This window comes from Leptodactylus fuscus, chromosome 2 (genome assembly GCF_031893055.1).
Source record: "Leptodactylus fuscus isolate aLepFus1 chromosome 2, aLepFus1.hap2, whole genome shotgun sequence".
Classification (NCBI taxonomy): domain Eukaryota; kingdom Metazoa; phylum Chordata; class Amphibia; order Anura; family Leptodactylidae; genus Leptodactylus; species Leptodactylus fuscus.
The window spans coordinates 111,588,801-111,615,039 of NC_134266.1; the positions used below are offsets into that span (position 1 = coordinate 111,588,801).

Genomic DNA, 26,239 nt, shown 5'->3' on the forward strand with positions numbered 1-26,239 from the left:
CAGGGATACCTAACATGTATGTGTTTCACAGTTTTTAACTACTTTTATATGTGTTCTAGGGAAAGGGGGGTGATTTGAATTTTTAATCCTTTTTATGTTTTTTTATATTTTTTTTTACTTTTTTTTAAACTTTTTTTTTTGCATTTATTAGACCGCCTAGGGGTATTGACATGGGTGAGCGGTGTCGCGGATTGTCAGAGCGGTGGGGGTCGGTAAACATGGCTGCTCCGGAGCGTTAAAGAGAGCCTCCTGGAGTATCGTTAAGGTGAGGGGCAAAGTGGTAAAGTATATGTATATGAGATTGTGTGGGGTTAGGGGTGAGGCTGTAGAGGGTAATAGGAATTTTGGGGCTTGCTATGGTCCAAAGTGTGTGAGATTGCAGAGATGGTGATGTGAGTTTGGGTTTTGTGGGGGTCCTGGCACAAACGTATGTGCGCTATTGTGACGAAAAGTAGCCTATTGCGCAATCGGGTGTAGTGACTATGTTTGTGGAAAATTTCAGCCAAATCGGTTGAGCGGGTTTTGCGTGATTGAGGAACAAACATCCAAACATCCAAACTCACAAACCCACAAACTTTCACATTTATAATATTAATAGGATATAGTTAACGCCTTTTGACACAATGCAAAATATTGGCATAGAAAGACAGGCTAGATCAATTGGATATGACGTTTCGGTCCTTAGACCTTCATCAGACGCGATGTAGTGTGGTAGCAGGATCAGTATAAGTGTCAAGGCAACTTCTGCGATTTCCACTGACCTGCTGGATATCAGCTTCCGAGACAAATCCAAACTTATTGCCTAATCCGTGCTTGGAGTTTAGCACAATTTGGCCGGGGTTCCACGTGGCGTGAACACCGCAGTTTCACAGTCTCTGCAAAACATGCGCAGCGGACACCGTTGCCGTTTTGGAAATTGCAGTATGTCAATTATACCCACAGTTTCTCTTTTTTTCACAGATTTATCACAGTAGCTGATACTAGATGACTAGACTAGGTTACTTTGAGATGGAATTTTACATTTTTGGTTCATTGTGAAGCATTCCCTGTTCAGGGCTACTTTAACCATAGGGCCACCTTGCACCAGACTTTATTGTAGTGGAGCCCGCTTTGGACAACGGGACAGTCCTGTATTTTCTGTTCCACTGTCCAGTGCAGTGGGTTTGGGTTGCCCCAACTCATGCATCAATGTCTCTATAGCAAGTGCAAATGGGGCAGGAGACGGAGCAACCCTGTCCAGTACAACAATGTATTTAGATAGGTATTGGGGAATCCGTAGGAAGTTTCAGATATGCAATGGGACCACAATAGAGAGCACAAAGGGCCCTCTGAAAGTGACCAGGGATTCCCATGAAGTTCAGAACGTGAGCAAACTAGGTCTGTGAGAGGCTATGAAAGGGATTCATTAGAATCCTTTTTTTCTCTTACCTCAATTATTCTGATCCGGGCCACAGTTCCTGAGAAATATCTTCTTTCTTCCTTATGTACCGTAAATGAGTTTTCAGACAGCACTGATTGAGTTCCCCTCTACTCAAACAGCACAGGGGGCGTCCCCAGCTTTATCCCCAATAGTGTCCCCTGCACACAGTATTATCCCCAATAGTGTCCCCTGCACACAGTATTATGTCCCACTGTGGACACCAGTAAACAATTATTATACTCTGGGGTCTTTTCAGACCCCAGAGTATAATAATCGAAGACCCGGGGGAATAAAAACATTAAAAAAACAGAAACAGTTCCTTACCTTTCCCCTGGCTCCTAGGCTGTCGGCCGCCGCTCTTGTCCTGCTTTAATGACGTCGGACGTCACATGACCCAGGAAGCAGGCCCGGGTCATGTGACATCAGACACGAATGACGGAGGCCTGGCAGGATCATGGAGAGGTAAGTAATAGAGATGAGCGAACAGTGTTCTATCGAACTCATGTTCGATCGGATATTAGGCTGTTCGGCATGTTCGAATCGAATCGAACACCGCGTGGTAAAGTGCGCCATTACTCGATTCCCCTCCCACCTTCCCTGGCGCCTTTTTTGCTCCAATAACAGCGCAGGGTAGGTGGGACAGGAACTACGACACCGGTGACGTTGAGAAAAGTAGGCAAAACCCATTGGCTGCCGAAAACATGTGACCTCTAATTTAAAAGAACAGCGCCGCCCAGGTTCGCGTCATTCTGAGCTTGCAATTCACCGAGGACGGAGGTTTCCGTCCAGCTAGCTAGGGCTTAGATTCTGGGTAGGCAGGGACAGGCTAGGATAGGAAGGAGAAGACAACCACAACAGCTCTTGTAAGAGCTAAATTCCAGGGAGAAGCTTGTCAGTGTAACGTGGCACTGACGGGCTCAATCGCCGCAACCCAGCTTTCCCAGGATCCTGAATGGAATACACTGTCAGTGTATTCCCGTATACCCGATATATACCCCCGATACCCGTTCCAACGGTGTGCCCCCCCACCTTCACCCCAGAAATACCCTGCAAGTCCCCTAGCAATAGAATTGGGGCTATATACACCCACTATTTTTGCTACTGCCATATAGTGCCATTGTCTGACTGGGAATTCAAAGAATATATTGGGGTTACGTGCACCCACAATTTTTACTACTGGTATACAGTGCCAGTTTCTGACTGGGAATTCAAAGAATATATTGGGGTTATAAATACCCTCATTTCTTGCTACTGCCATATAGTGCCAGTTTCTGACTGGTAATTCAAAGAATATATTGGGGTTATAAATACCCTCATTTCTTGCTACTGGTATATAGTGCCATTGTCTGACTGGGAATTCAAAGAATATATTGGGGTTATAAATACCCTCATTTCTTGCTACTGCCATATAGTGCCAGTTTCTGACTGGGAATTCAAAGAATATATTGGGGTTACGTGCACCCACAATTTTTACTACTGGTATACAGTGCCATTGTCTGACTGGGAATTCAAAGAATATATTGGGGTTATAAATACCCTCATTTCTTGCTACTGGTATATAGTGCCATTGTCTGACTGGGAATTCAAAGAATATATTGGGGTTACGTGCACCCACAATTTTTACTACTGGTATACAGTGCCAGTTTCTGACTGGGAATTCAAAGAATATATTGGGGTTACAAATACGCTCATTTCTTGCTACTGCCATATAGTGCCAGTTTCTGACTGGTAATTCAAAGAATATATTGGGGTTACGTGCACCCACAATTTTTACTACTGGTATACAGTGCCAGTTTCTGACTGGGAATTCAAAGAATATATAGGGGTTACAAATACCCTCATTTCTTGCTACTGCCATATAGTGCCAGTTTCTGACTGGGAATTCAAAGAATATATTGGGGTTATAAATACCCTCATTTCTTGCTACTGGTATATAGTGCCATTGTCTGACTGGGAATTCAAAGAATATATTGGGGTTACGTGCACCCACAATTTTTACTACTGGTATACAGTGCCAGTTTCTGACTGGGAATTCAAAGAATATATTGGGGTTACAAATACCCTCATTTCTTGCTACTGCCATATAGTGCCAGTTTCTGACTGGTAATTCAAAGAATATATTGGGGTTACGTGCACCCACAATTTTTACTACTGGTATACAGTGCCAGTTTCTGACTGGGAATTCAAAGAATATATTGGGGTTACAAATACCCTCATTTCTTGCTACTGCCATATAGTGCCAGTTTCTGACTGGGAATTCAAAGAATATATTGGGGTTATAAATACCCTCATTTCTTGCTACTGGTATATAGTGCCATTGTCTGACTGGGAATTCAAAGAATATATTGGGGTTACGTGCACCCACAAATTTTACTACTGGTATACAGTGCCAGTTTCTGACTGGGAATTCAAAGAATATATTGGGGTTACAAATACCCTCATTTCTTGCTACTGCCATATAGTGCCAGTTTCTGACTGGTAATTCAAAGAATATATTGGGGTTACGTGCACCCACAATTTTTACTACTGGTATACAGTGCCATTGTCTGACTGGGAATTCAAAGAATATATTGGGGTTATAAATACCCTCATTTCTTGCTACTGCCATATAGTGCCAGTTTCTGACTGGGAATTTAAAGAATATATTGGGGTTATAAATACCCTCATTTCTTGCTACTGGTATATAGTGCCATTGTCTGACTGGGAATTCAAAGAATATATTGGGGTTACGTGCACCCACAATTTTTACTACTGGTATACAGTGCCAGTTTCTGACTGGGAATTCAAAGAATATATTGGGGTTACAAATACCCTCATTTCTTGCTACTGCCATATAGTGCCAGTTTCTGACTGGTAATTCAAAGAATATATTGGGGTTACGTGCACCCACAATTTTTACTACTGGTATACAGTGCCAGTTTCTGACTGGGAATTCAAAGAATATATTGGGGTTACAAATACCCTCATTTCTTGCTACTGCCATATAGTGCCAGTTTCTGACTGGTAATTCAAAGAATATATTGGGGTTACGTGCACCCACAATTTTTACTACTGGTATACAGTGCCATTGTCTGACTGGGAATTCAAAGAATATATTGGGGTTATAAATACCCTCATTTCTTGCTACTGCCATATAGTGCCAGTTTCTGACTGGGAATTCAAAGAATATATTGGGGTTACGTGCACCCACAATTTTTACTACTGGTATACAGTGCCATTGTCTGACTGGGAATTCAAAGAATATATTGGGGTTATAAATACCCTCATTTCTTGCTACTGGTATATAGTGCCATTGTCTGACTGGGAATTCAAAGAATATATTGGGGTTACGTGCACCCACAATTTTTACTACTGGTATACAGTGCCAGTTTCTGACTGGGAATTCAAAGAATATATTGGGGTTACAAATACCCTCATTTCTTGCTACTGCCATATAGTGCCAGTTTCTGACTGGTAATTCAAAGAATATATTGGGGTTACGTGCACCCACAATTTTTACTACTGGTATACAGTGCCAGTTTCTGACTGGGAATTCAAAGAATATATTGGGGTTACAAATACCCTCATTTCTTGCTACTGCCATATAGTGCCAGTTTCTGACTGGTAATTCAAAGAATATATTGGGGTTATAAATACCCTCATTTCTTGCTACTGGTATATAGTGCCATTGTCTGACTGGGAATTCAAAGAATATATTGGGGTTACGTGCACCCACAATTTTTACTACTGGTATACAGTGCCAGTTTCTGACTGGGAATTCAAAGAATATATTGGGGTTACAAATACCCTCATTTCTTGCTACTGCCATATAGTGCCAGTTTCTGACTGGTAATTCAAAGAATATATTGGGGTTACAAATACCCTCATTTCTTGCTATTGCCATATAGTGCCAGTTTCTGACTGGTAATTCAAAGAATATATTGGGGTTACGTGCACCCACAATTTTTACTACTGGTATACAGTGCCATTGTCTGACTGGGAATTCAAAGAATATATTGGGGTTATAAATACCCTCATTTCTTGCTACTGCCATATAGTGCCAGTTTCTGACTGGGAATTCAAAGAATATATTGGGGTTATAAATACCCTCATTTCTTGCTACTGGTATATAGTGCCATTGTCTGACTGGGAATTCAAAGAATATATTGGGGTTACGTGCACCCACAATTTTTACTACTGGTATACAGTGCCAGTTTCTGACTGGGAATTCAAAGAATATATTGGGGTTACAAATACCCTCATTTCTTGCTACTGCCATATAGTGCCAGTTTCTGACTGGTAATTCAAAGAATATATTGGGGTTACGTGCACCCACAATTTTTACTACTGGTATACAGTGCCATTGTCTGACTGGGAATTCAAAGAATATATTGGGGTTATAAATACCCTCATTTCTTGCTACTGCAATATAGTGCCAGTTTCTGACTGGTAATTCAAAGAATATATTGGGGTTATAAATACCCTCATTTCTTGCTACTGGTATATAGTGCCATTGTCTGACTGGGAATTCAAAGAATATATTGGGGTTACGTGCACCCACAATTTTTGCTACTGGTATATAGTGCCAATTTCTAACTGGGAATTCAAAATGCGCAAGGCTCCCGGAAAGGGACGTGGACGAGGCCGTGGGCGAGGTCGGGGGAATGGTTCTGGGGAGCAAGGTAGCAGTGAAGCCACAGGGCGTCCCGTGCCTACTCCTGTGGGGCAGCAAGCATTGCGCCACTCCACAGTGCCAGGGTTGCTTGCCACATTAACTAAACTGCAGGGTACAAACCTTAGTAGGCCCGAGAACCAGGAACAGGTCTTGCAATGGCTGTCAGAGAACGCTTACAGCACATTGTCCAGCAGCCAGTCAGACTCTGCCTCCTCTCCTCCTATTACCCAACAGTCTTGTCCTCCTTCCTCCCAAAATTCCCAAGCTTCACAGAACAATAACCCCAACTGTCCCTGCTCCCCAGAGCTGTTCTCCGCTCCTTTCATTGTCCCTCAACCTGCCTCTCCACGTCACGATTCCACGAACCTAACAGAGGAGCATCTGTGTCCAGATGCTCAAACACTAGAGTCTCCTCCATCTCCGTTCGATTTGGTGGTGGATGACCAGCAACCCACCCTCATCGACGATGATGTGACGCAGTTGCCGTCAGGGCATCCAGTTGACCGGCGCATTGTGCGGGAGGAGGAGATGAGACAGGAGTTGGAAGAGGAAGTGGTGGATGATGAGGACACTGACCCGACCTGGACAGGGGGGATGTCAAGCGGGGAAAGTAGTGTGGATGTTGAGGCAAGTGCAGCACCAAAAAGGGTAGCTAGAGGCAGAGGCAGAGGTCAGCAGCTTAGGCGAAGCCAGGCCACACCCGGAATCTCCCAAGATGTTCCAGTTCGTACCCAGCCCCGAAAAACTCCCACCTCGAGGGCACGTTTCTCGAAGGTGTGGAGTTTTTTCAAGGAATGCGCCGAGGACAGATATAGTGTTGTCTGCACAATTTGCCTCTCGAAATTGATTAGGGGCTCTGAGAAGAGCAACCTGTCCACCACTTCAATGCGCCGTCATTTGGAATCCAAGCACTGGAATCAGTGGCAGGCAGCAACGGCAGGACAAAGGCCGCCTGCCGTTCACGCCACTGCCACTGCCTCTGCCACTGCCTCTGCCACTGCCACTGCTGACTGTGCTGGCGATGCACTCCAGAGGACGAGCCAGGACACCACTTCATCTGCCTCCGCCACTTTGTTGACTTCTCCCTCATCCTCCCCTGTTCCTGTCTTATCTCCTTCTCCTGCACCATCAAAGGCACCATCAGGCGCTTCTTTACAACAACCCACCATCTCTCAGACATTGGAGCGGCGGCAGAAATACACTGCTAACCACCCACACGCGCAAGCCTTGAACGCCAACATCGCTAAACTGCTGGCCCAGGAGATGTTGGCGTTCCGGGCTTGTTGAAACTCCCGCCTTCCTGGACCTGATGGCAACTGCGGCACCTCGCTATGCCGTCCCTAGCCGTCACTACTTCTCCCGGTGTGCCGTCCCTGCCTTGCACCAGCACGTGTCACTCAACATCAGGCGGGCCCTTAGTTCCGCGCTTTGCACAAAGGTCCACTTGACCACCGACGCGTGGACAAGTGCATGCGGACAGGGACGCTACATTTCACTGACGGCACACTGGGTGAATGTAGTTGAGGCTGGGACTGCTTCCCAAACTGGCCCGGTGTACCTCGTCTCCCCGCCTAACATTCCTGGCAGGGACACGAGAAGAACACCCCCCTCCTCCTCCTCCTCTACCGCCTCCTCCTCCGCCACCGCCTCCTCCTCCGCCACCGCCTCCTCCTCCGCTGTTAGATTGACCCCAGCTACGAGTTGGAAACGTTGCAGCACTGGCGTTGGTAGACGTCAGCAGGCTGTGCTGAAGCTGATCAGCTTGGGGGACAGACAGCACACTGCCTCCGAGGTGAGGGATGCCCTCCTCGATGAGACGGCAATATGGTTTGAGCCGCTGCACCTGGGCCCAGGCATGGTCGTTTGTGATAACGGCCGGAACCTGGTAGCAGCTCTGGAGCTTGCCGGACTCCAACATGTTCCATGCCTGGCCCACGTCTTCAACCTAGTGGTGCAACGTTTCCTAAAGAGCTACCCCAATGTTCCAGAGCTACTGGTGAAAGTGCGGCGCATGTGCGCCCACTTTCGCAAGTCGACAGTAGCCGCTGCTAGCTTAAAATCTCTCCAGCAACGCCTGCATGTGCCACAACACCGGCTTTTGTGCGACGTCCCCACACGCTGGAACTCAACGTTTCAGATGTTGAATAGAGTGGTTGAGCAGCAGAGACCTTTGATGGAATACCAGCTACAAAACCCTAGGGTGCCACAAAGTCAGCTGCCTCAGTTTCTCATCTATGAGTGGCCATGGATGAGAGACCTTTGTGACATCCTACGGGTGTTTGAGGAGTCCACAAGGAGGGTGAGCTCTGAGGATGCGATGGTGAGCCTTACAATCCCGGTCTTGTGTGTTCTGAGAGAATCCCTGATTGACATCAGGGATAACTCAGATCACACAGAGGAGTCAGGGATAGCATCCGATCCGTCACAGCTGGAGAGTAGGTCCACACATCTGTCCGCTTCATCGCGTTTAATGGAGGAGGAGGAGGAGGAGGAGGAAGAAGAGTTGTCCGATGATGTGATGGTGATACAGGAGGCTTCCGGGCAACTTCGAATCGTCCCATTGTTGCAGCGCGGATGGGTAGACATGGAGGATGAGGAGGAAATGGAGATTGAACTTTCCGGTGGGGCCAGAGGAGTCATGCCAACTAACACTGTGGCAGACATGGCTGAGTTCATGTTGGGGTGCTTTACAACCGACAAGCGTATTGTCAAAATCATGGAGGACAACCAGTACTGGATCTTTGCTATCCTTGACCCCCGGTATAAAAACAACATCTCGTCTTTTATTCCGGTAGAGGGGAGGGCCAATCGCATCAATGCTTGCCACAGGCAATTGGTGCAGAATATGATGGAGATGTTTCCAGCATGTGACGTTGGCGGCAGGGAGGACAGTTCCTCCAGTAGGCGACCAAGTTCTCACCGGTCCACACAAACGAGGGGCACACTGTCTAAGGTCTGGGACACCTTGATGGCACCCCCTCGCCAAAGTGCCGCCACAGAGGGTCCTAGTGTCACCAGGCGTGAGAAGTAGGGGCGCATGTTGGGAATACCTTTCCGACCACAGCCCTGTCCTCTCCGACCCCTCTGCGCCCTACACGTATTGGGTGTCGAAGTTGGACCTGTGGCTTGAACTTGCCCTATATGCCTTGGAGGTGCTGTCCTGTCCTGCCGCCAGCGTCCTATCTGAGAGGGTGTTCAGTGCAGCCGGTGGCATCATCACTGACAAGCGCACCCGTCTGTCAGCTGAGAGTGCCGACCGGCTCACTTTGATAAAAATGAACCACCACTGGATAGAGCCTTCATTTTTGTGCCCACCTGTGTAAAGCACCCCAACATGAAACTCCATGTCTGTACTCAACCTCTCCAATTCCTCCGCATCCTCATACTCATCCACCATAAGCGTTGCACAATTCTGCTAATACTAGGCTCCCTCCAACATGATTTCCCCCAACTCTGCTGGTTAGAGGCTCCCTCCACCCTGATTTCCACCAACTCTGCTGGTTAGAGGCTCCCTCCACCCTGCTTTCCCACAACTCTGCTGGTTAGAGGCTCCCTCCACCATGAATTTGCCCAAACTGGGCTGGTTAGAGGCTCCCTCCACCATGAATTGGTCCAAACTGGGGTTTTTAGAGGCTCCCTCCACCATGAGTTTGCCAAAACTGGGCTGTTTAGAGGCTCCCTCCACCATGAATTGGTCCAAATTGGGGTTTTTAGAGGCTCCCTCCACCATGAATTTGCCCAAACTGGGCTGGTTAGAGGCTCCCTCCACCATGAATTGGTCCAAACTGGGCTGGTTAGAGGCTCCCTCCACCATGAATTGGTCCAAATTGGGGTTTTTAGAGGCTCCCTCCACCATGAATTGGTCCAAACTGGGCTGGTTAGAGGCTCCCTCCACCATGAATTGGTCCAAACTGGGGTTTTTAGAGGCTCCCTCCACCATGAATTGGTCCAAACTGGGCTGGTTAGAGGCTCCCTCCACCATGAATTGGTCCAAACTGGGCTGTTTAGAGGCTCCCTCCACCATGAATTGGTCCAAACTGGGTTTTTTAGAGGCTCCCTCCACCATGAATTGGTCCAAACTGGGTTTTTTAGAGGCTCCCTCCACCATGAATTGGTCCAAACTGGGGTTTTTAGAGGCTCCCTCCACCATGAATTGGTCCAAACGGGGGTTTTTAGAGGCTCCCTCCACCATGAATTGGTCCAAACTGGGCTGTTTAGAGGCTCCCTCCACCATGAATTGGTCCAAACTGGGTTTTTTAGAGGCTCCCTCCACCATGAATTGGTCCAAACTGGGGTTTTTAGAGGCTCCCTCCACCATGAATTGGTCCAAACTGGGGTTTTTAGAGGCTCCCTCCACCATGAATTGGTCCAAACTGGGCTGTTTAGAGGCTCCCTCCACCATGAATTGGTCCAAACTGGGGTTTTTAGAGGCTCCCTCCACCATGAATTGGTCCAAACTGGGCTGGTTAGAGGCTCCCTCCACCATGAATTGGTCCAAATTGGGTTTTTTAGAGGCTCCCTCCACCATGAATTGGTCCAAACTGGGGTTTTTAGAGGCTCCCTCCACCATGAATTTGCCCAAACTGGGCTGTTTAGAGGCTCCCTCCACCATGAATTGGTCCAAATTGGGGTTTTTAGAGGCTCCCTCCACCATGAATTTGCCCAAACTGGGCTGGTTAGAGGCTCCCTCCACCATGAATTGGTCCAAACTGGGCTGGTTAGAGGCTCCCTCCACCATGAATTGGTCCAAATTGGGGTTTTTAGAGGCTCCCTCCACCATGAATTGGTCCAAACTGGGCTGTTTAGAGGCTCCCTCCACCATGAATTGGTCCAAACTGGGGTTTTTAGAGGCTCCCTCCACCATGAATTGGTCCAAACTGGGCTGGTTAGAGGCTCCCTCCACCATGAATTGGTCCAAACTGGGTTTTTTAGAGGCTCCCTCCACCATGAATTGGTCCAAACTGGGGTTTTTAGAGGCTCCCTCCACCATGAATTGGTCCAAACTGGGGTTTTTAGAGGCTCCCTCCACCATGAATTTGCCCAAACTGGGCTGTTTAGAGGCTCCCTCCACCATGAATTGGTCCAAATTGGGGTTTTTAGAGGCTCCCTCCACCATGAATTGGTCCAAACTGGGGTTTTTAGAGGCTCCCTCCACCATGAATTTGCCCAAACTGGGCTGTTTAGAGGCTCCCTCCAGCATGAATTGGTCCAAACTGGGGTTTTTAGAGGCTCCCTCCACCATGAATTGGTCCAAAATGGGGTTTTTAGAGGCTCCCTCCACCATGAATTGGTCCAAACTGGGGTTTTTAGAGGCTCCCTCCACCATGAATTGGTCCAAACTGGGCTGGTTAGAGGCTCCCTCCACCATGAATTTGCCCAAACTGGGCTGTTTAGAGGCTCCCTCCACCATGAATTGGTCCAAACGGGGGTTTTTAGAGGCTCCCTCCACCATGAATTTGCCCAAACTGGGCTGGTTAGAGGCTCCCTCCACCATGAATTTGCCCAAACTGGGCTGTTTAGAGGCTCCCTCCACCATGAATTGGTCCAAACTGGGCTGTTTAGAGGCTCCCTCCACCATGAATTGGTCCAAACTGGGTTTTTTAGAGGCTCCCTCCACCATGAATTGGTCCAAACTGGGCTGTTTAGAGGCTCCCTCCACCATGAATTTGCCCACACTGGGCTGGTTAGAGGCTCCCTCCACCATGAATTGGTCCAAACTGGGGTTTTTAGAGGCTCCCTCCACCATGAATTTGCCCAAACTCTGCTGGTTAGAGGCTCAATCCACCCTGATTTTCAAAACAAATGTTGGTGCCAACCTCAACTTACTACAAGGGCCAAATTCACTGCTGGTGACAAGCTCTCCTCACTGCAAGTGCCAAATACACATGTTTCAAGGTGTTTTCCTACTGTCAGAGAGGTGGTATTGAGTGTGTAAAGTGTGTAGTTGTTAGGCTGTGATGTTGGGGTAATAGAGGGTCTTTGGTGTGTTAGATGCCCCCAGACATGCTTCCCCTGCTGTCCCAGTGTCATTCCAGAGGTGTTGGCATCATTTCCTGGGGTGTCATAGTGGACTTGGTGACCCTCCAGACACGGATTTGGGTTTCCCCCTTAACGAGTATATGTTCCCCATAGACTATAATGGGGTTCGAAACCCGTTCGAACACACGAACAGTGAGCGGCTGTTCGATTCGAATTTCGAACCTCGAACATTTTAGTGTTCGCTCATCTCTAGTAAGTAACAGTATTTTTTTAGGTTCCCTTACCTCTCCCGGTCCGCCGATCGTTATAGCTACTAGCTGTGTCCGTGACACCTGTCATTTATTTAAATGGCGATCGGGTGCGTTCTTTTGCACTCTGAGCCCTTCCTTCACTGTCTGCATGTAAAGATGTCCGACTTTACAAGCGGACAGAAAAGTCGGACATCTTTACAAGCGGACAGTGAAGGAAGGGCACGGAGTGCAAAAAAACGCACCCGATCGCCATTTAAATAAATGACAAGTGTCACGGACACAGCTAGTGTCCGCTCCTAATGTCCGTGCCAGATTTTGAACGAACACTAGGAGCGGACACTACCTGTCGGACACATACGGTAGTGTGAACGCCCCCTAAGTCTGACTGAACCTTGCTCCTTTCTCGTTCTAAGCGAGAAGATTCCGCTATGAAGGAACCCTGGATTGTGACCTTATGGGCTGCCCAGTTTATTGCCAAATCCAAATTAAGGGTAAGTTCAGACAGTTTTTCGGTCAGGATTTTGAAGCCGTATACACCTCAAAATTGTGACCAAAAAGATGGCTCCCATTGAAATCAATGGGAGCCGCTCAAGAGGTGTTCATTCTTCAGGCCGTTTCCCCTCGCGATTCGGCCTGAAGACACTCCCTCCTCCGAACTAGGCCCATTCATTGGGTGTAATCCGGAGCGGAGTGTGAGGCTGGATGCCGGTGCTGTGCACTGGCTTTCAGTCGCGACTGCCCGTTTTTTGGACCAGAACCTGAGGCGGAGGCCGCCTCAGGTTCCGGTCCAAAAAACTCCATCTGAAGTTAACCTAAGGGTAAAGAAATTATGGAGGGCGTCTCCAGTCCACTGTCACATACCAGGATTGGTCAGGAGGAATTCATTTAAGTGTCAAGAGGAGCAGAGTAGGGTTGAAAAGCAATATAAATAATAACAGACATGGTCTAACCATGGTCGAGGGACATGGCGGTTGTAGGTATGGTCAGGGAGCAATGAGGCATTAAAGTGGTTGTCCTGGCAAAATTGGACAACCCCTTTAACTTAAGTCAGTCAGTGGCAGTGAAAAAAAATGTTAAAAATAAAAATGCACACACACTTCCCAATGCTCTGGTGTCTTCCCGCACATCCTGGTTCTTCTGCTCAGTGGTCTCAGGAAGAGGACCCTTGATGTCGCAGGTAGTGACATCACATTCCCCTAGCTGACTTAAAAAGGTTGTCCATTTTTGCCTGGACAACCCCTTTAATAAGTATCCTATCAATTCTAGTATATTAATCATGTAGGTTTTTGCCATCTGCTTGAAAAGTCGGACATCTTTGGGAACGGATAGTTAAGGACAGACACGGACAGTAAAAGAACGCACCCGATCTCCATTTAAATCAATGCAAAATGTCATGGACACAGTTAGTGTCCGATGCTAATGTCCGCGCAAGATTTTGCACGGACATTAGCAGCGGACACTAGCTGTCGGACACCGACGGTAGTGTGAAAGCTCCCTAACAGTGCATTCACACTATTGATACGCTGCCTGATTCTGAACATTAAAACACGTTCAGAATCAGCGAGTATAAAGCAGTTCCCATTCATTTCAATGGGAGCCGGCATACGAGCGCTCCCCATTGAAATGAATGGGCTGTTTTTTTCACTACGAGCACTCCCATTGAAGTGAATGGAAAGTGCCCGCGTGTACGGCTAGCTCTGCTCATGCCGAGCAGTAGTGTGAATGCACCCTAAGACATATACAATAACTGCTCTTACTTTTTAGTGGAGGAATCTATTGTATAACAGTCATACCCATGTTATACTATTTATAGCTATGCCATCATTCATGGTACTAATTTTTGTAATCAATATGTTCATGGGTATTATAGCATGTTATCAATTTCATAGTGAGTGGCTTGTCATCTATTTACATTGTTTGTCATGTAATTTGTTTGATACTTTTTATGTATTTTTAATATAGTTTTCTATGACAAAGATTTATGTATTGTTGATATTTTGTGGTATTTTGAATTTGTGTTGTGGCTTATATTTTTTGTTTTGATGGTTGTCAAGATTTTATCTAAGCAAGATTAACACAAACTTTTCATGTTAGATGCATCTAACTTTTTCTTGAAAAATAAACGCTTTGTTTGGATCTAAAAGGCCTTTTGCACAGACTTCAACTACTCCTTCTCCTTGAGCCCGTTACATCCAAACAGAAAAAGCACCAATCAGCAAAATAAGAAATAGTACGCATAACCGCATGGGGCATACATCCCATCTTACCCCACCAGGTATGGGGTTGAGGGTGCCGGAGTCTACAGTTTGTGCGCTGCCCTGCTTCCATTTTCAGAAGCTATTGTAGTCCTGACACCTGCGTCGTCTTTCCTGGCCCAAGGGGCAAGTGCTGTGTTTTCAAAGCTGGCGGGCTGTATGACCCCACTTCCACAAACACACCAATATTACCCTTCCCCCCTCTGTTCCACGTGGGATGGCTTACAAAACCACTACCAGTCTTCTTGAGCAAGCCAAGGGCCTCAATCTACTACTGACCACTAATGAGCCCCATCGGAAATTGTGCTGCCCATACCCACGGCCAAAAGTTCAGATGCCCCGTTTCCATCTGTGAAGAGGTCAGCTCTGGCGCCCCCAGCTGGAGTTTCTTGCCAGTGAACACCTTACGGCCAAGACCAGAGGTCCAGGACCTACCAAACTTTTTTTTTTTCATTGTATATGGACAGTATGTGGTCAAGAAATGTTTACCAAGATAACAGGAGAAACCATTTAATAGGTTTATAGCATAAATTCTTTTTCTGGGACTCAGGTCATTGGATAAACAAAACATTGGGTATATTTCAACAAACTCATGTTCAATGGTTATATTGGGGGGGGGGGGGGTGTAACCAGTGCAAAACTTCCAACATATTAACAGCTTAGCTCCATGGAAGTGAATAGATTTGAGTTGTACTAAAACATCTAGTGAAAGGAGGGGTGTGACAATTTTTTCTGAAAGAACAGACATTTTTTTTTCTGATCTGTAACATCCCCTTTAAGCCATACATTGTTAGATTTGGCATCCAGATGTGATCTGCAGGTACCTGACAAGGTTTTATGTTGGATGACCTATGTCTGAACCAACGCAGTCCCTTCCATATTACATTAATATCACTGCACTCACAACAAGGTGACATTGATGCATTTCATACAGGTAAGGTTTGTACACATACTTTATGCTGCATAAAAATTACATGCTATAGTGTTTTCACTATTGATTTCTTTTCAGTCCCGTCAAGTTAAAGAAAGATATTCACATTTACTGTGGAAAGTAGAAAACGGTATTTGTGGGAAATGTGAAACATCATAGGAAATACTAAAGTGAATTAGCAAAAATAAAGGAGGTCTCTTTCAGGTAAACATAACTATGTGCAATCCTCAAAAGGAGCATCACAGGTAAGAGAAGGCGTATGTTACTGTGCAGATCATTGGCAGCTACCCTAATGTGGTAAGTTTATCAATCAAATCATCGATTGTGTACACGAGAAGCTTGATGTCATCTTTTTCACTCATCCGGTGTAGTCCATGTTTGCGGAGAATGACATCTACATCAGTACTGAGTACCCGGTCAGCTATTTGCATGGACACATGCCATGGCACTTGCTCATCTTTCATGCCATGAATGAGTCTCACAGGAGATGTTATGGGTATAGGGCTATTTAACAAGCAATGGTTCTCGGCCTCTTTGATAAAAGAATAAGGTATAGTATAAAAGCCATCTTCACTGTATTTTGAGGCAAGCTTCCATTCACCTTTCTCCTCAACTTCTTTCTTTTCCTGAAAATAGAAACATTCACCGTCATTCTCCCATTACACTCTGTAAATCTGTTTCCAAAAATAGCTTTTGTGCATATCCCATATTTAAAGAGGACCTTTCACCATTTTGCCCACAGGCAGGTCTATATACTGCCGGAAAGCTGACAGTGCGCTGAGTTCAGCGCACTGTCGGCTTTCTCGATCTGGGCCCGGTGTGAAGAGCTTACGGTCCGGTACCTTAGCTCTTCTATGGTCAGAAGGGCGTTTCTGACACTCAGTCAGAGACGTCCTTCTTCACAGCACAGCCAATCGCGCTGTACTGTGAGAGCTGGGAGGAACGCCCCCCCCCCCTCCCTGATAATGCTCGTCTATGGACGAGTACTGCGAGCAGAGGGAGGGGGGGGGCAGTTCCTCCCGGCTCTCACAGCACAGCGCGATTGGCTGTGCTGTCAAGAAGGACGTCTCTGGCTAAGTGTCAGAAACGCGTTTCTGACCATAGAGGAGCTACGGTACCGGGACCGTAAGCTCTTCACACTGGGCCCACATCGGGAAAGCCGACAGTGCGCTGAACTCAGCGCACTGTCAGCTTTCCGGCAGTATATAGAACTGCCTGTGTGCAAAATGGTGAAAGGTCCTCTTTAATAAGGTTAAAAAAAAGTCTATATGTCTATAGTGTTAAGGAAACATGTGCAATGTACTGTTGTCCATCAGTGGAACTAACTGCATCTACAGTCCTATGAAAAAGTTTGGGCCCCCCTATTAATCTTAATCATTTTTAGTTCTAAATATTTTGGTGTTTGCAACAGCCATTTCAGTTTGATATATCTAATAACTGATGGACACAGTAATATTTCAGGATTGAAATGAGGTTTATTGTACTAACAGAAAATGTGCAATATGCATTAACCACTTCAGTACTGGGCCAATTTGTGGTCCAGGACCAGACACATTTTAGGTTTATTTTGTATGTGCGGTTTTGAGGGCTGTAACATTTTTCCCGTATGTCTCAGTCAAGTAATTTTTGTGTGTTTTTTTCGGGGACACATAGGGCTTTATTTTTATGTTGTTTTTATTTTCAAATGTGTTTTAATTTTTTTTATATCCGGGAAAATATAAACAAAATAGGAGGGAAATTGTGTCTGGTTTTCAAATTATTATTATTATTTTTTAATAACACAAAGGGTCACTGAAAAACTTTATGATATAGTTTTTCCTCTCCGTTACGGTAATTTTTATTTTGTATGGTGTAGTCGGGGGTGGGGCTATAACCTTTAATAACGGCGTTTTATTGGCGTATTAATTTTTTTATTTTATTTACATTTTTTTAAAACTTTATTATATTTTTATTTTTTTTTCAGATTGTGACCCCATAAGGTGATAAGAGACCTTTGGGGACATCTGATCACTTTTTTTTTTTTTTTGTACTGGAGGCTGATTTCTCCTATAACTGGGGCTGCTACATTTAACCCCAGATGCAGGAGGAATCCAGCCTCCTGCACTCTGTATACACAGTATGCAGAGCTGATCTGAGTCCTGTAGGACCCAGCAGCTCTTGCAAGACGCTGCTCCCAGCGGATCACGTGACCGCTGGGTCAGAGGGCAGCTGAATTATGGCAGCGTCCATAGCTGTGTATACAGCGATCGAGAAGGCAGGGGAGGTAATAAATCTTCCCTGCCATCTCTGTGGGAGCTCCGGCTGAAGTTACAGCCGGCTCCCAGCTTCAGTAGCTGCACGATCTCCGTGCAGCTACTTTGTTCTGACTGGACGTACCGGTATGTCAGAACTAGGCAACCACTATCCGGACGTATATAGTCTATAGGCTATATATATATGAGCTATATAGTCCGGAAGTGGTTAACCGCTTCCCGCCGATGGCATTTTTTTATTTTCGTTTTTTGTTTTTGACTCCCCTCCTTCTAAACCCCATAACTTTTTTATTTCCGCTCCCAAAGCCCTATGAGGTCTTAATTTTTGTGGGACAAATTTTTCTTCATGATGCCACCATTAATTATTCTATATAATGTACTGGGAAGCTGGAAAAAAATTCAGAATGGGGTGGATTTGAAGAAAAAAATGCATTTCTGCGACATTCTCACGGGCTTCAGTTTTACGGCGTTCAATGTGCAGCCAAAATGACATTTCCCCTGTATTCTGTGTTTCGGTACGGTTCCAGGGATACCAAATTTATATGGTTTTATTTACATTTTGACCCCTTAAAAACAATCCAAAACTGTGTTAAAAAATTTTTTTTCTAAAAGTCGCCATATTCCGACGGCCGTAACTTTTTTATACGTAAGTGTACGGGGATGCATAGGGCGTCTTTTTTTGCGGGGCTGGGTGTACTTCTTAATTCTACCATTTTCGGGAAATGTTCTTGCTTTGATCACTTTTTATTCAAATTTTTATCAGAATCAAAACAGTGAAAAAACGGCGGTTTGGCACTTTTGACTATTTTTCCCGCTACGGCGTTTACCGAATAGGAAAAATATTTTTATAGATTTGTAGAGCGGGCGATTTCGGACGCGGGGATACCTAACATGTATATGTTTCACAGTTTTTAACTACTTTTATATGTGTTCTAGGGAAAGGGGGGTGATTTGAATTTTTAATACTCTATATATTTTTTTAAAAAAATTTTTTTGCATTTATTAGACCCCCTAGGGGTGTTGAACCCCAGGGGGTCTGATCACTAATGCAATGCATTACAATGCATTGCAAAAAATCATCCTCTCTTTTGCAGGCTGCATAGACCAGCCTGCAAAAGAGACAATTTGCAGACAAGCCTGGGAGCCTTGAACAGGCTCCCGGCTGTCATGGCAACGTGACGTCGGCCCTGGAGCATGCTCCAGGAGCCGGCGATCACTGGCAAAATGGCGGCGCCCATGCACCGCCGGGAAAATGGCGCCTCCAGCGCCTTTGACCGCGGCGCCGGAGGGGTTAATGCCTCCGATCGGTCCGGGGACTGATCGGAGGCATTAGAGCCGGTTGTCTACTGCTAAAAGCAGTAGACACCCGGCGGCTATGGCGGCCGCCCGGCTCCCGGGCGGTCGCCATAGTTACAGACCTGACATGCGCCGTACTATTACGGCGCATGTCGGGAAGGGGTTAAGCCAAAATTTGACCGTTGCAAAAGTATGGGCAACTCAACAGAAAAGTGACATTAATATTTAGTAGATCCTCCTTTTGCAAAGATAACAGCCTCTAGTCGCTTCCTGTAGCTTTTAATCAGTTCCTGGATCCTGGATGAAGGTATTTTGGATCATTCCTCTTTACAAAACAATTCAAGTTCAGTTAAGTTTGATGGTCGCCAAGCATGGAACTGATGAAAAGCTACAGGAAGCGACTAGAGGCTGTTATCTTTGCAAAAGGAGGATCTACTAAATATTAATGTCACTTTTCTGTTGAGGTGCCCATACTTTTGCACCGGTCAAATTTTAGTTTAATGCATATTGCACATTTTCTGTTAGTACAATAAACCTCATTTCAATCCTGAAATATTACTGTGCCCATCAGTTATTAGATACCGTATATACTCGAGTATAAGCCGACCCGAATATAAGTCGAGGCCCCTAATTTTACCACAAAAAAAACTGGGAAAACTTATTGACTCGAGTATAAGCCTGGGGGGGAAATGCAGGAGCTACTGGAAAATTTCAAAAATTAAAATGGTCGGAGTTTTTCGGTGCAGTAGTTGCTGGGTGCTGGGGAAGGGGAGGGGGTGTTTGGTTGTCTGTCTGCCCCTTCCCTGAGCTTGAGGACTGTTTTTTTTTTCCCCCCACTTGGAATTCAGCCTGGCTGACTATAGGGTATCTGCAGTGCTCCTATTAACCCCTTCCGATAGAACAGGAGCACTGCAGATCCCCTGTATTCAGTAGACCGGGCACTGTCAGACACAGGGATACTTAATGTGTTTGTGTTTCACAGTCATTTTCTACATTTATATGTATTCTAGGGAAAGGAGGGACTTACAACTTTCATTTATTTTATTTTTTTATTATATTTTTTTTAAAAAGCTTCTTTTTTTCCCCCACTATTTTATGGGAGATTTTATACATTACTATTGTGGCTGGTCATAGACACACACACACACACCCCCCCCAAAAAAAAAAAAAAATTATTTTTTTTTGCTTGACTCAAGTATAAGCCGAAGGGGGCTTTTTCAGCACAAAAACTGTGCTGAAAAATTCGGCTTATACTCGAGTATATACGGTATATCAAACTGAAATGGCTGTTGCAAACACCAAAATATTTAGAACTAAAAATTATTAAGATTAATAGGGGTGCCCAAACTTTTTCATAGGACTGTATCTATAGGTTTCTAAACTGATATTGCAACAAAAAAAATCATACAAAAAGTTTCTGTAAGAATATGACCAGACAAAGCAGAAACAATACAGAAATCTGTATATGTACCTCTGATGGAAGTTGGTTAAATAGTGTAACAAAATGGTCTGTAGCCGGGGCAACACCAACAAGAGCTGCAATCTTCTCTGGCCGGGCAAGTCCAGCAACTAGCATAAGCCATCCTCCCATGCTGGATCCAACTAATATCTGATGGGACATACAAACAGGATAATAAAGGTCAACTGAAAAGAAAGCAAAGTGCATATATACAGTAATGGCAGAAGAGACTAGTAAGGGCTCGTTCACATCTGCGTTCATGGGTTCTTATTGCAGGTTTCCGTTTCCTGCATAAAACAGATGCAGGAGACGGAAACCTGCAGGAGACTTTCTCACCCATTCATTTGAATGGGTGAGAAAGCTGTCCGGCCGTGCGCGGCAGTGAGCGTTTTGCGCTCTCCGCCGCGAAACCGGGTTTTATAATCCGGACACAGAGTCGGACATGCAGTACTCTGTGTCCGGATAAAAAAATTCGGTTTCGCGGCGGAGAGCCTAAAACGCTCACCGCCGCGCACGGCCGGACCCGGTCTATGGTTTCCGTCTTCTGCCATGCAGAAGACGGAAACCATAGGACGGACACATGAACGCAGGTGTGAACCCAGCGTAAGAGAAGTGTGCAATATCCCAACAACATATGAATAAATTGCGTTTCTAAGTTCGGTGGGACAGATTTATTAATTTGTTAGTTTTGGAATAAACTTGTCACAAAAAAAGTGGTTATAGACTTGATTTCCTCACCGTTTGTTCTTATTAACCCTTTACAGACCAGGCCTCATTTTTCAAAACTGACATGTGTCACTTTATATGGCAATAACTTTGAGACGCTTTAACTTACACAAGTGATTCTGAGACAGCTTTTTCTCATGAAACACTAGGGCTTCATGTAAGTGGTAAACATTGATCAATATTTTTTGTGTTTTTGATAAAAGAAATAGGAAATTAAATGGGAATTTGAAAAATATACAGTTTTCAAAATGTGAAATGTTCTGCTTTTTGGACAGATATTCAAACCACTCAAATATATATTAATAAATATCTGCCATCTGCTTTATATTGCCGTAATTTTCTAATCTGCCTTATTTACTTTGGACATTATAAATTTGCAAGCGATTTTACAGATTTACAAGAAAATTTCCAAAACCCATTTGTAAGGGACCACTTCTATTCTGAAGGGGATTATATAAGTCTATATATTAGAAACCCACCATAAATTACCCAATTTTCAAAACTGCACCCCTCAAATAATTCAAAACGGGATTTGGGAAGTTTGTTAACCCTTTAAGCATTTCACAGAAATTAAAACAATATGGAGGTGAAACCATATATGGTTGTAAACTGCTGTATGAGCACATGGTGGAGATCAAAATAGAAAAAGCACTATTTGGCATTTTGAGGGCAGATTTTACTGGAACAGTTTTCAGTTTTCAGAAACTACACCCTTCAAGGAATTTCTCAAGGTGTATAAGAAATTTTTTTATCTTTGTACCATATTAGGCAGTGGATATGAAATGTAAAGATTGAGAGTCCTCCGTAGTTGATACCTTTTTTTAATGGCTAACAAAAAATGAAGACAGATTGCAAGCTTTTCAGACTACGCAGGTCTCTTCATCAGGCTGGTATACCACAATATCTGAAGGCAAGCACATTTATACAGTATATATATATATGCGGTGATTTGAGAATTGGGCGGACACAGATGTGTGAAACTGTAAAAGTGCTTTAAAAAGTTTGGTGGGATAGCAAATGTGATGTGTTATATTGTGTATGTAGTAATACAGACAATGTGATGTGTTATATTGTGTATGTAGTAATACATACAATGTGATGTGTTATATTGTGTATGTAGTAATACATACAATGTGATGTGTTATATTGTGTATGTAGTAATACAGACAATGTGATGTGTTATATTGTGTATGTAGTAATAAAGACAATGTGATGTGTTATATTGTGTATGTAGTGATACAGACAATGTGATCTGTTATATTGTGTATGTAGTAATACAGACAATGTGATGTGTTATATTGTGTATGTAGTAATACAGACAATGTGTTATATTGTGTATGTAGTGATACAGACAATGTGATCTGTTATATTGTGTATGTAGTAATACAGACAATGTGATCTGGTATATAGTGAAAAGCTATATGTAAATGTGAATTAGTAGAGTGAGGGCTACCCCTGAGGTGACAGTAAGGAGTGTGCAGGCAGGTTGAGGCAGGAAATGCCAGGCAGTGTGTGTGTCTATAGCTGGGGCTAGGAGTCCTGCTTTTGTGAGTCTCCTGCTAGGAAGCCATGTTGTTTAGTGGCACCAAAAGTAGCCTATGACTCAATCCTGAGGGAAAACTATGTTTGTGGAAAATTGCACGCAAATTCGTCCAGGCGTTTTAGCGTGATCCAAACACACAAACTTTCACATTTATAATATTAGTAGGAGATTATATATACATATATATATATATATATACATATATATATATATATATATATATATATATATATATATATATATATATACACTGAGCATTTATACAGTATCCTATGTAAATGTAATTGCCTTCAGATATTGTGTTATGCCAGCCTAATGAATAGACCTGTGTAGTCTGAAAAGCTTGTAATCTGTCATCATTTTTTGTTAGCCATTAAAAAATGTATCAATTACTGAGGACTCTCTAACTTTACATTTCAAGGTGTATAGTGAACATTTTGACCCCACAGCTGTTTCACAGATTTTATTAGCATTGTGACATAAAAATGAAAAATTACCTCCCCCCCCCCCTCAATAAACTGTCCATTTAGCCACAAATTTTTCAACTTTACAAGAAGATAATAAGCACCCAGTAACAGTTTGTTACACAATTTCTTCTGAACACAGGAATACTCCATATGCGGTTGTAAAATGTAGTATGGATACATGGAAGAGCTCGGAATTCAAAGAGCGCTATTTGGCTGGAATAGTTTTCTGGTGCCATATTTTATTTGCAGAGGCCCTAAAGTGCCAATACAATGGAAATCTTAAAGGCAACCACATTTTAGAAACTTTTCGGCACGTCATTTTGCACGAAGATACACCTACCAGTACGTCATTTTGGATTAAGGGGTTAAAATAATTTTAAGAGCTCCCTACAAACAGCATAATGCCCTAATGGAGCTCCCACACAGTATAATGTGCCCTTTGTGTCCTCTATATGGTATTATGCCCTTCACATAGTATAATATCACCTTTAGTATGCACAGTATAATGTCAACATGTGTGCCCCAAGGTATAATGTCTCTTATGCCCCCCACACAATATCATACACTTTTATACCCAGCACACAGAGCAATGTCCCCAGCTTACCCTCCACACAGTAAAATATCACTTGCTCAGCCCCCACACAGTACATGACCTAGGGAGTGATCAACAAGTATGATTCTCATTGCCCATCATTCTTAGGACTCCCCCTTCCCTCTCTGGCCCTGTTGCTGCTGTGCACTATGTCATAGTAACAGTGGAACATGGTGCAGAGAAGGAACTGGTGGGGTGACATCAAGGAGATTTCATTGTAGACATATACATGAGTCCCCCTTTGACAACAATAACAAAGGATTATGTCCCGCCCTTCCTATTTCCGGTCGAAGATCTCTTTCCGGTTTTGAGAGTTTGCCATGTCTAGCAGGGGTATAGGCATACTGTTTCGTGGTTACGACGAGCCTGCTGCAGAACCTCATTTGCTGAATGCTATACAGTATATATATTCATTTGCCGAATGCTATATATATGTATAGCATTCGGCAAATGAACACTGATTCTGCAGCAGGCACGTCCTTGCTACGGGCAGGCAAGAGTTTTTCTCATTGGAATGAATAGTCCGATGTTAGACTCTGCCTCCTCAGACGAGCCTCTGGCAGAACCAGCGTTGATTGGCCAAATCACTGGCCACTGGCCAATCAACGCTGGTCTATTCATTTCAATGAAAAAAAGTCAACTGGTAACAGCATACTTACCTGCTCGTAGCAAGGACGAGCCTGCTACACAATCAGCCTTCATTTGCCGAATGCTATACACTGTATAGCATTCAGAAAATGAGGTTCTGCAGCAGGCTCGTCGTAACCCGAGGACCATACCCTGAAGTACATACCCAGCCCTGGTTAATTCACTAAGGAACCGGAAGTTTTCTTGCCGCCCTTCCATTGCGCATGCGTCAACCGGAAATTCGCAGGGGGACTCATGTATAATGGAGCAGATTTATTAATACAGTACAAACTTACCTTTAGTCTACCACTATCAGAATAGCTTCTACATAACTTATATGTTTTACTATGGGAGGAAAGAGACATAGTGAACCTTGTGTCAAAGTGCTACCGAGAAACTTTTATTCCATTTGCAAATGAGTGTCTTAGTGCACAAGATCTGCAAAGACTTGACTGATGCTGGATAATTCTGTTACATTGTCCAGTCTAAGTTAGCACCATATAGGAGTTAGCTTTTCTAGTTTCTTGCCAAAAATTCTAACACACTTTTGATACATAGCATCACATCTAAAGCCCACCCTCTTTGGGCTAGTTCACACGTGGGCAAAGGGGAGGTTTTTGACAGCGGAATTCGCTTCAAAAACCTCTCCTTTAACATGGTGGTCTATGTAGACGACTAGCTTTTTTTTTCCTCCTAGCGTTTTCCGCCTGAAGAAGCAACATGACCTTTCTTCAGGCGGAAAACGCCTGAAGAATTGCATAGAAGTGAATGGGAGGCGAAAACCGCGCGGTAAAAAAACCGCGCGTTTTTTTTACACACAAAACCGCGTGGTTTTTTGCAAAAAAAACCGCGCGGTTTTCGCCTGCAGTTTCTATAGCACATATAGGAAAAAAAAACCCTAGCGAAAACTGCTAGCGAAAACCGCGTCAAAAACCTCGTCAAAAACCGCATGGAATGCAAAAAACAGCGTCAAAAAAACTCCTCGAGGTTTTTTACCTCGCACAAATAAGCTAGGCGGTTTTCACGTGTGAACTGACCCTTTCTGACAAGCTCTGTCCAACTGTCGTACAAGGCACAAAAACCGTCAGTGTGTCTAAAACATAAAGAATATACATCAGTTTTTGGTGTAAATTGAGCCAGACTACTGTCACATTTTCAATAGTAATCTACCCTAATAATTTGGTTAAAAGTAGTAATGATAAAATAGTCAGAAAATTAACCTGTGGCCCTTCAGACACATCATCCAGAATTGAAAGTACATCTTTCTTCCATTTTCCAATCGTACACTCTTTCATATTTCCCTCAGAGCTTCCACATCCAGTGTAGTCAAACCTGAAGACAGAGAATGTTGTTATAGACATTTTCTTTATAGTGTTATTTCAGTTCCGATAAATAAAGCTCATTTCCTTCTGTTACTACTTAGTACATTTTTTTTCAATTGCAAATACCTTTCGGCCTGCACATGTGACCGTGTAATTCACGGTCACGTGTATGGGCGCATAGAAAAACCTGGATAGCACACTGACCAGTCATACGGTCATCTGCAAGGGGGTTTTACTTTACGGAAACATTTTTGTAGTAGATTTTGTTCCATTTTTTTAAATCAAAGTCAGGAGTGGCTTGAAAAAGAACAGAAAATATAAAAGAAGTTCTTAGACATTTCCCTTCAATCAGCGGCCTCAGGAAGAGGACCTATGATGTCACAGGTAGTGACATTGCAGGCCCTTCATATGACCGCTGAGGCCAATCAGCGGTTTCATCGGAACTCCGGATGACGCAGCTGGAGC

At 44.3% G+C, this 26,239-nt stretch overlaps 1 protein-coding gene across 2 annotated transcripts in view; it reads right to left on the minus strand.

The window, feature by feature from the left end:
- Positions 1-15,068: 15,068 nt before the first annotated feature.
- The window catches only part of ABHD10 (abhydrolase domain containing 10, depalmitoylase), a 41,037-nt gene continuing 29,866 nt past the window's right edge, over positions 15,069-26,239 (minus strand). Inside the window, exons 5-7 of one of the 2 annotated variants that reach the window (XM_075264397.1) lie at positions 25,673-25,784; positions 20,510-20,647; positions 15,069-16,116 (exon numbers count right to left, since the gene is read on the minus strand). In XM_075264397.1, coding sequence (XP_075120498.1) covers positions 15,775-16,116; positions 20,510-20,647; positions 25,673-25,784 — 592 coding nt within the window. In that variant the 3' untranslated portion in view covers positions 15,069-15,774. The remainder of the gene's footprint in view (positions 16,117-20,509; positions 20,648-25,672; positions 25,785-26,239) is intronic. The other variant, XM_075264398.1, reaches the window with a different exon arrangement.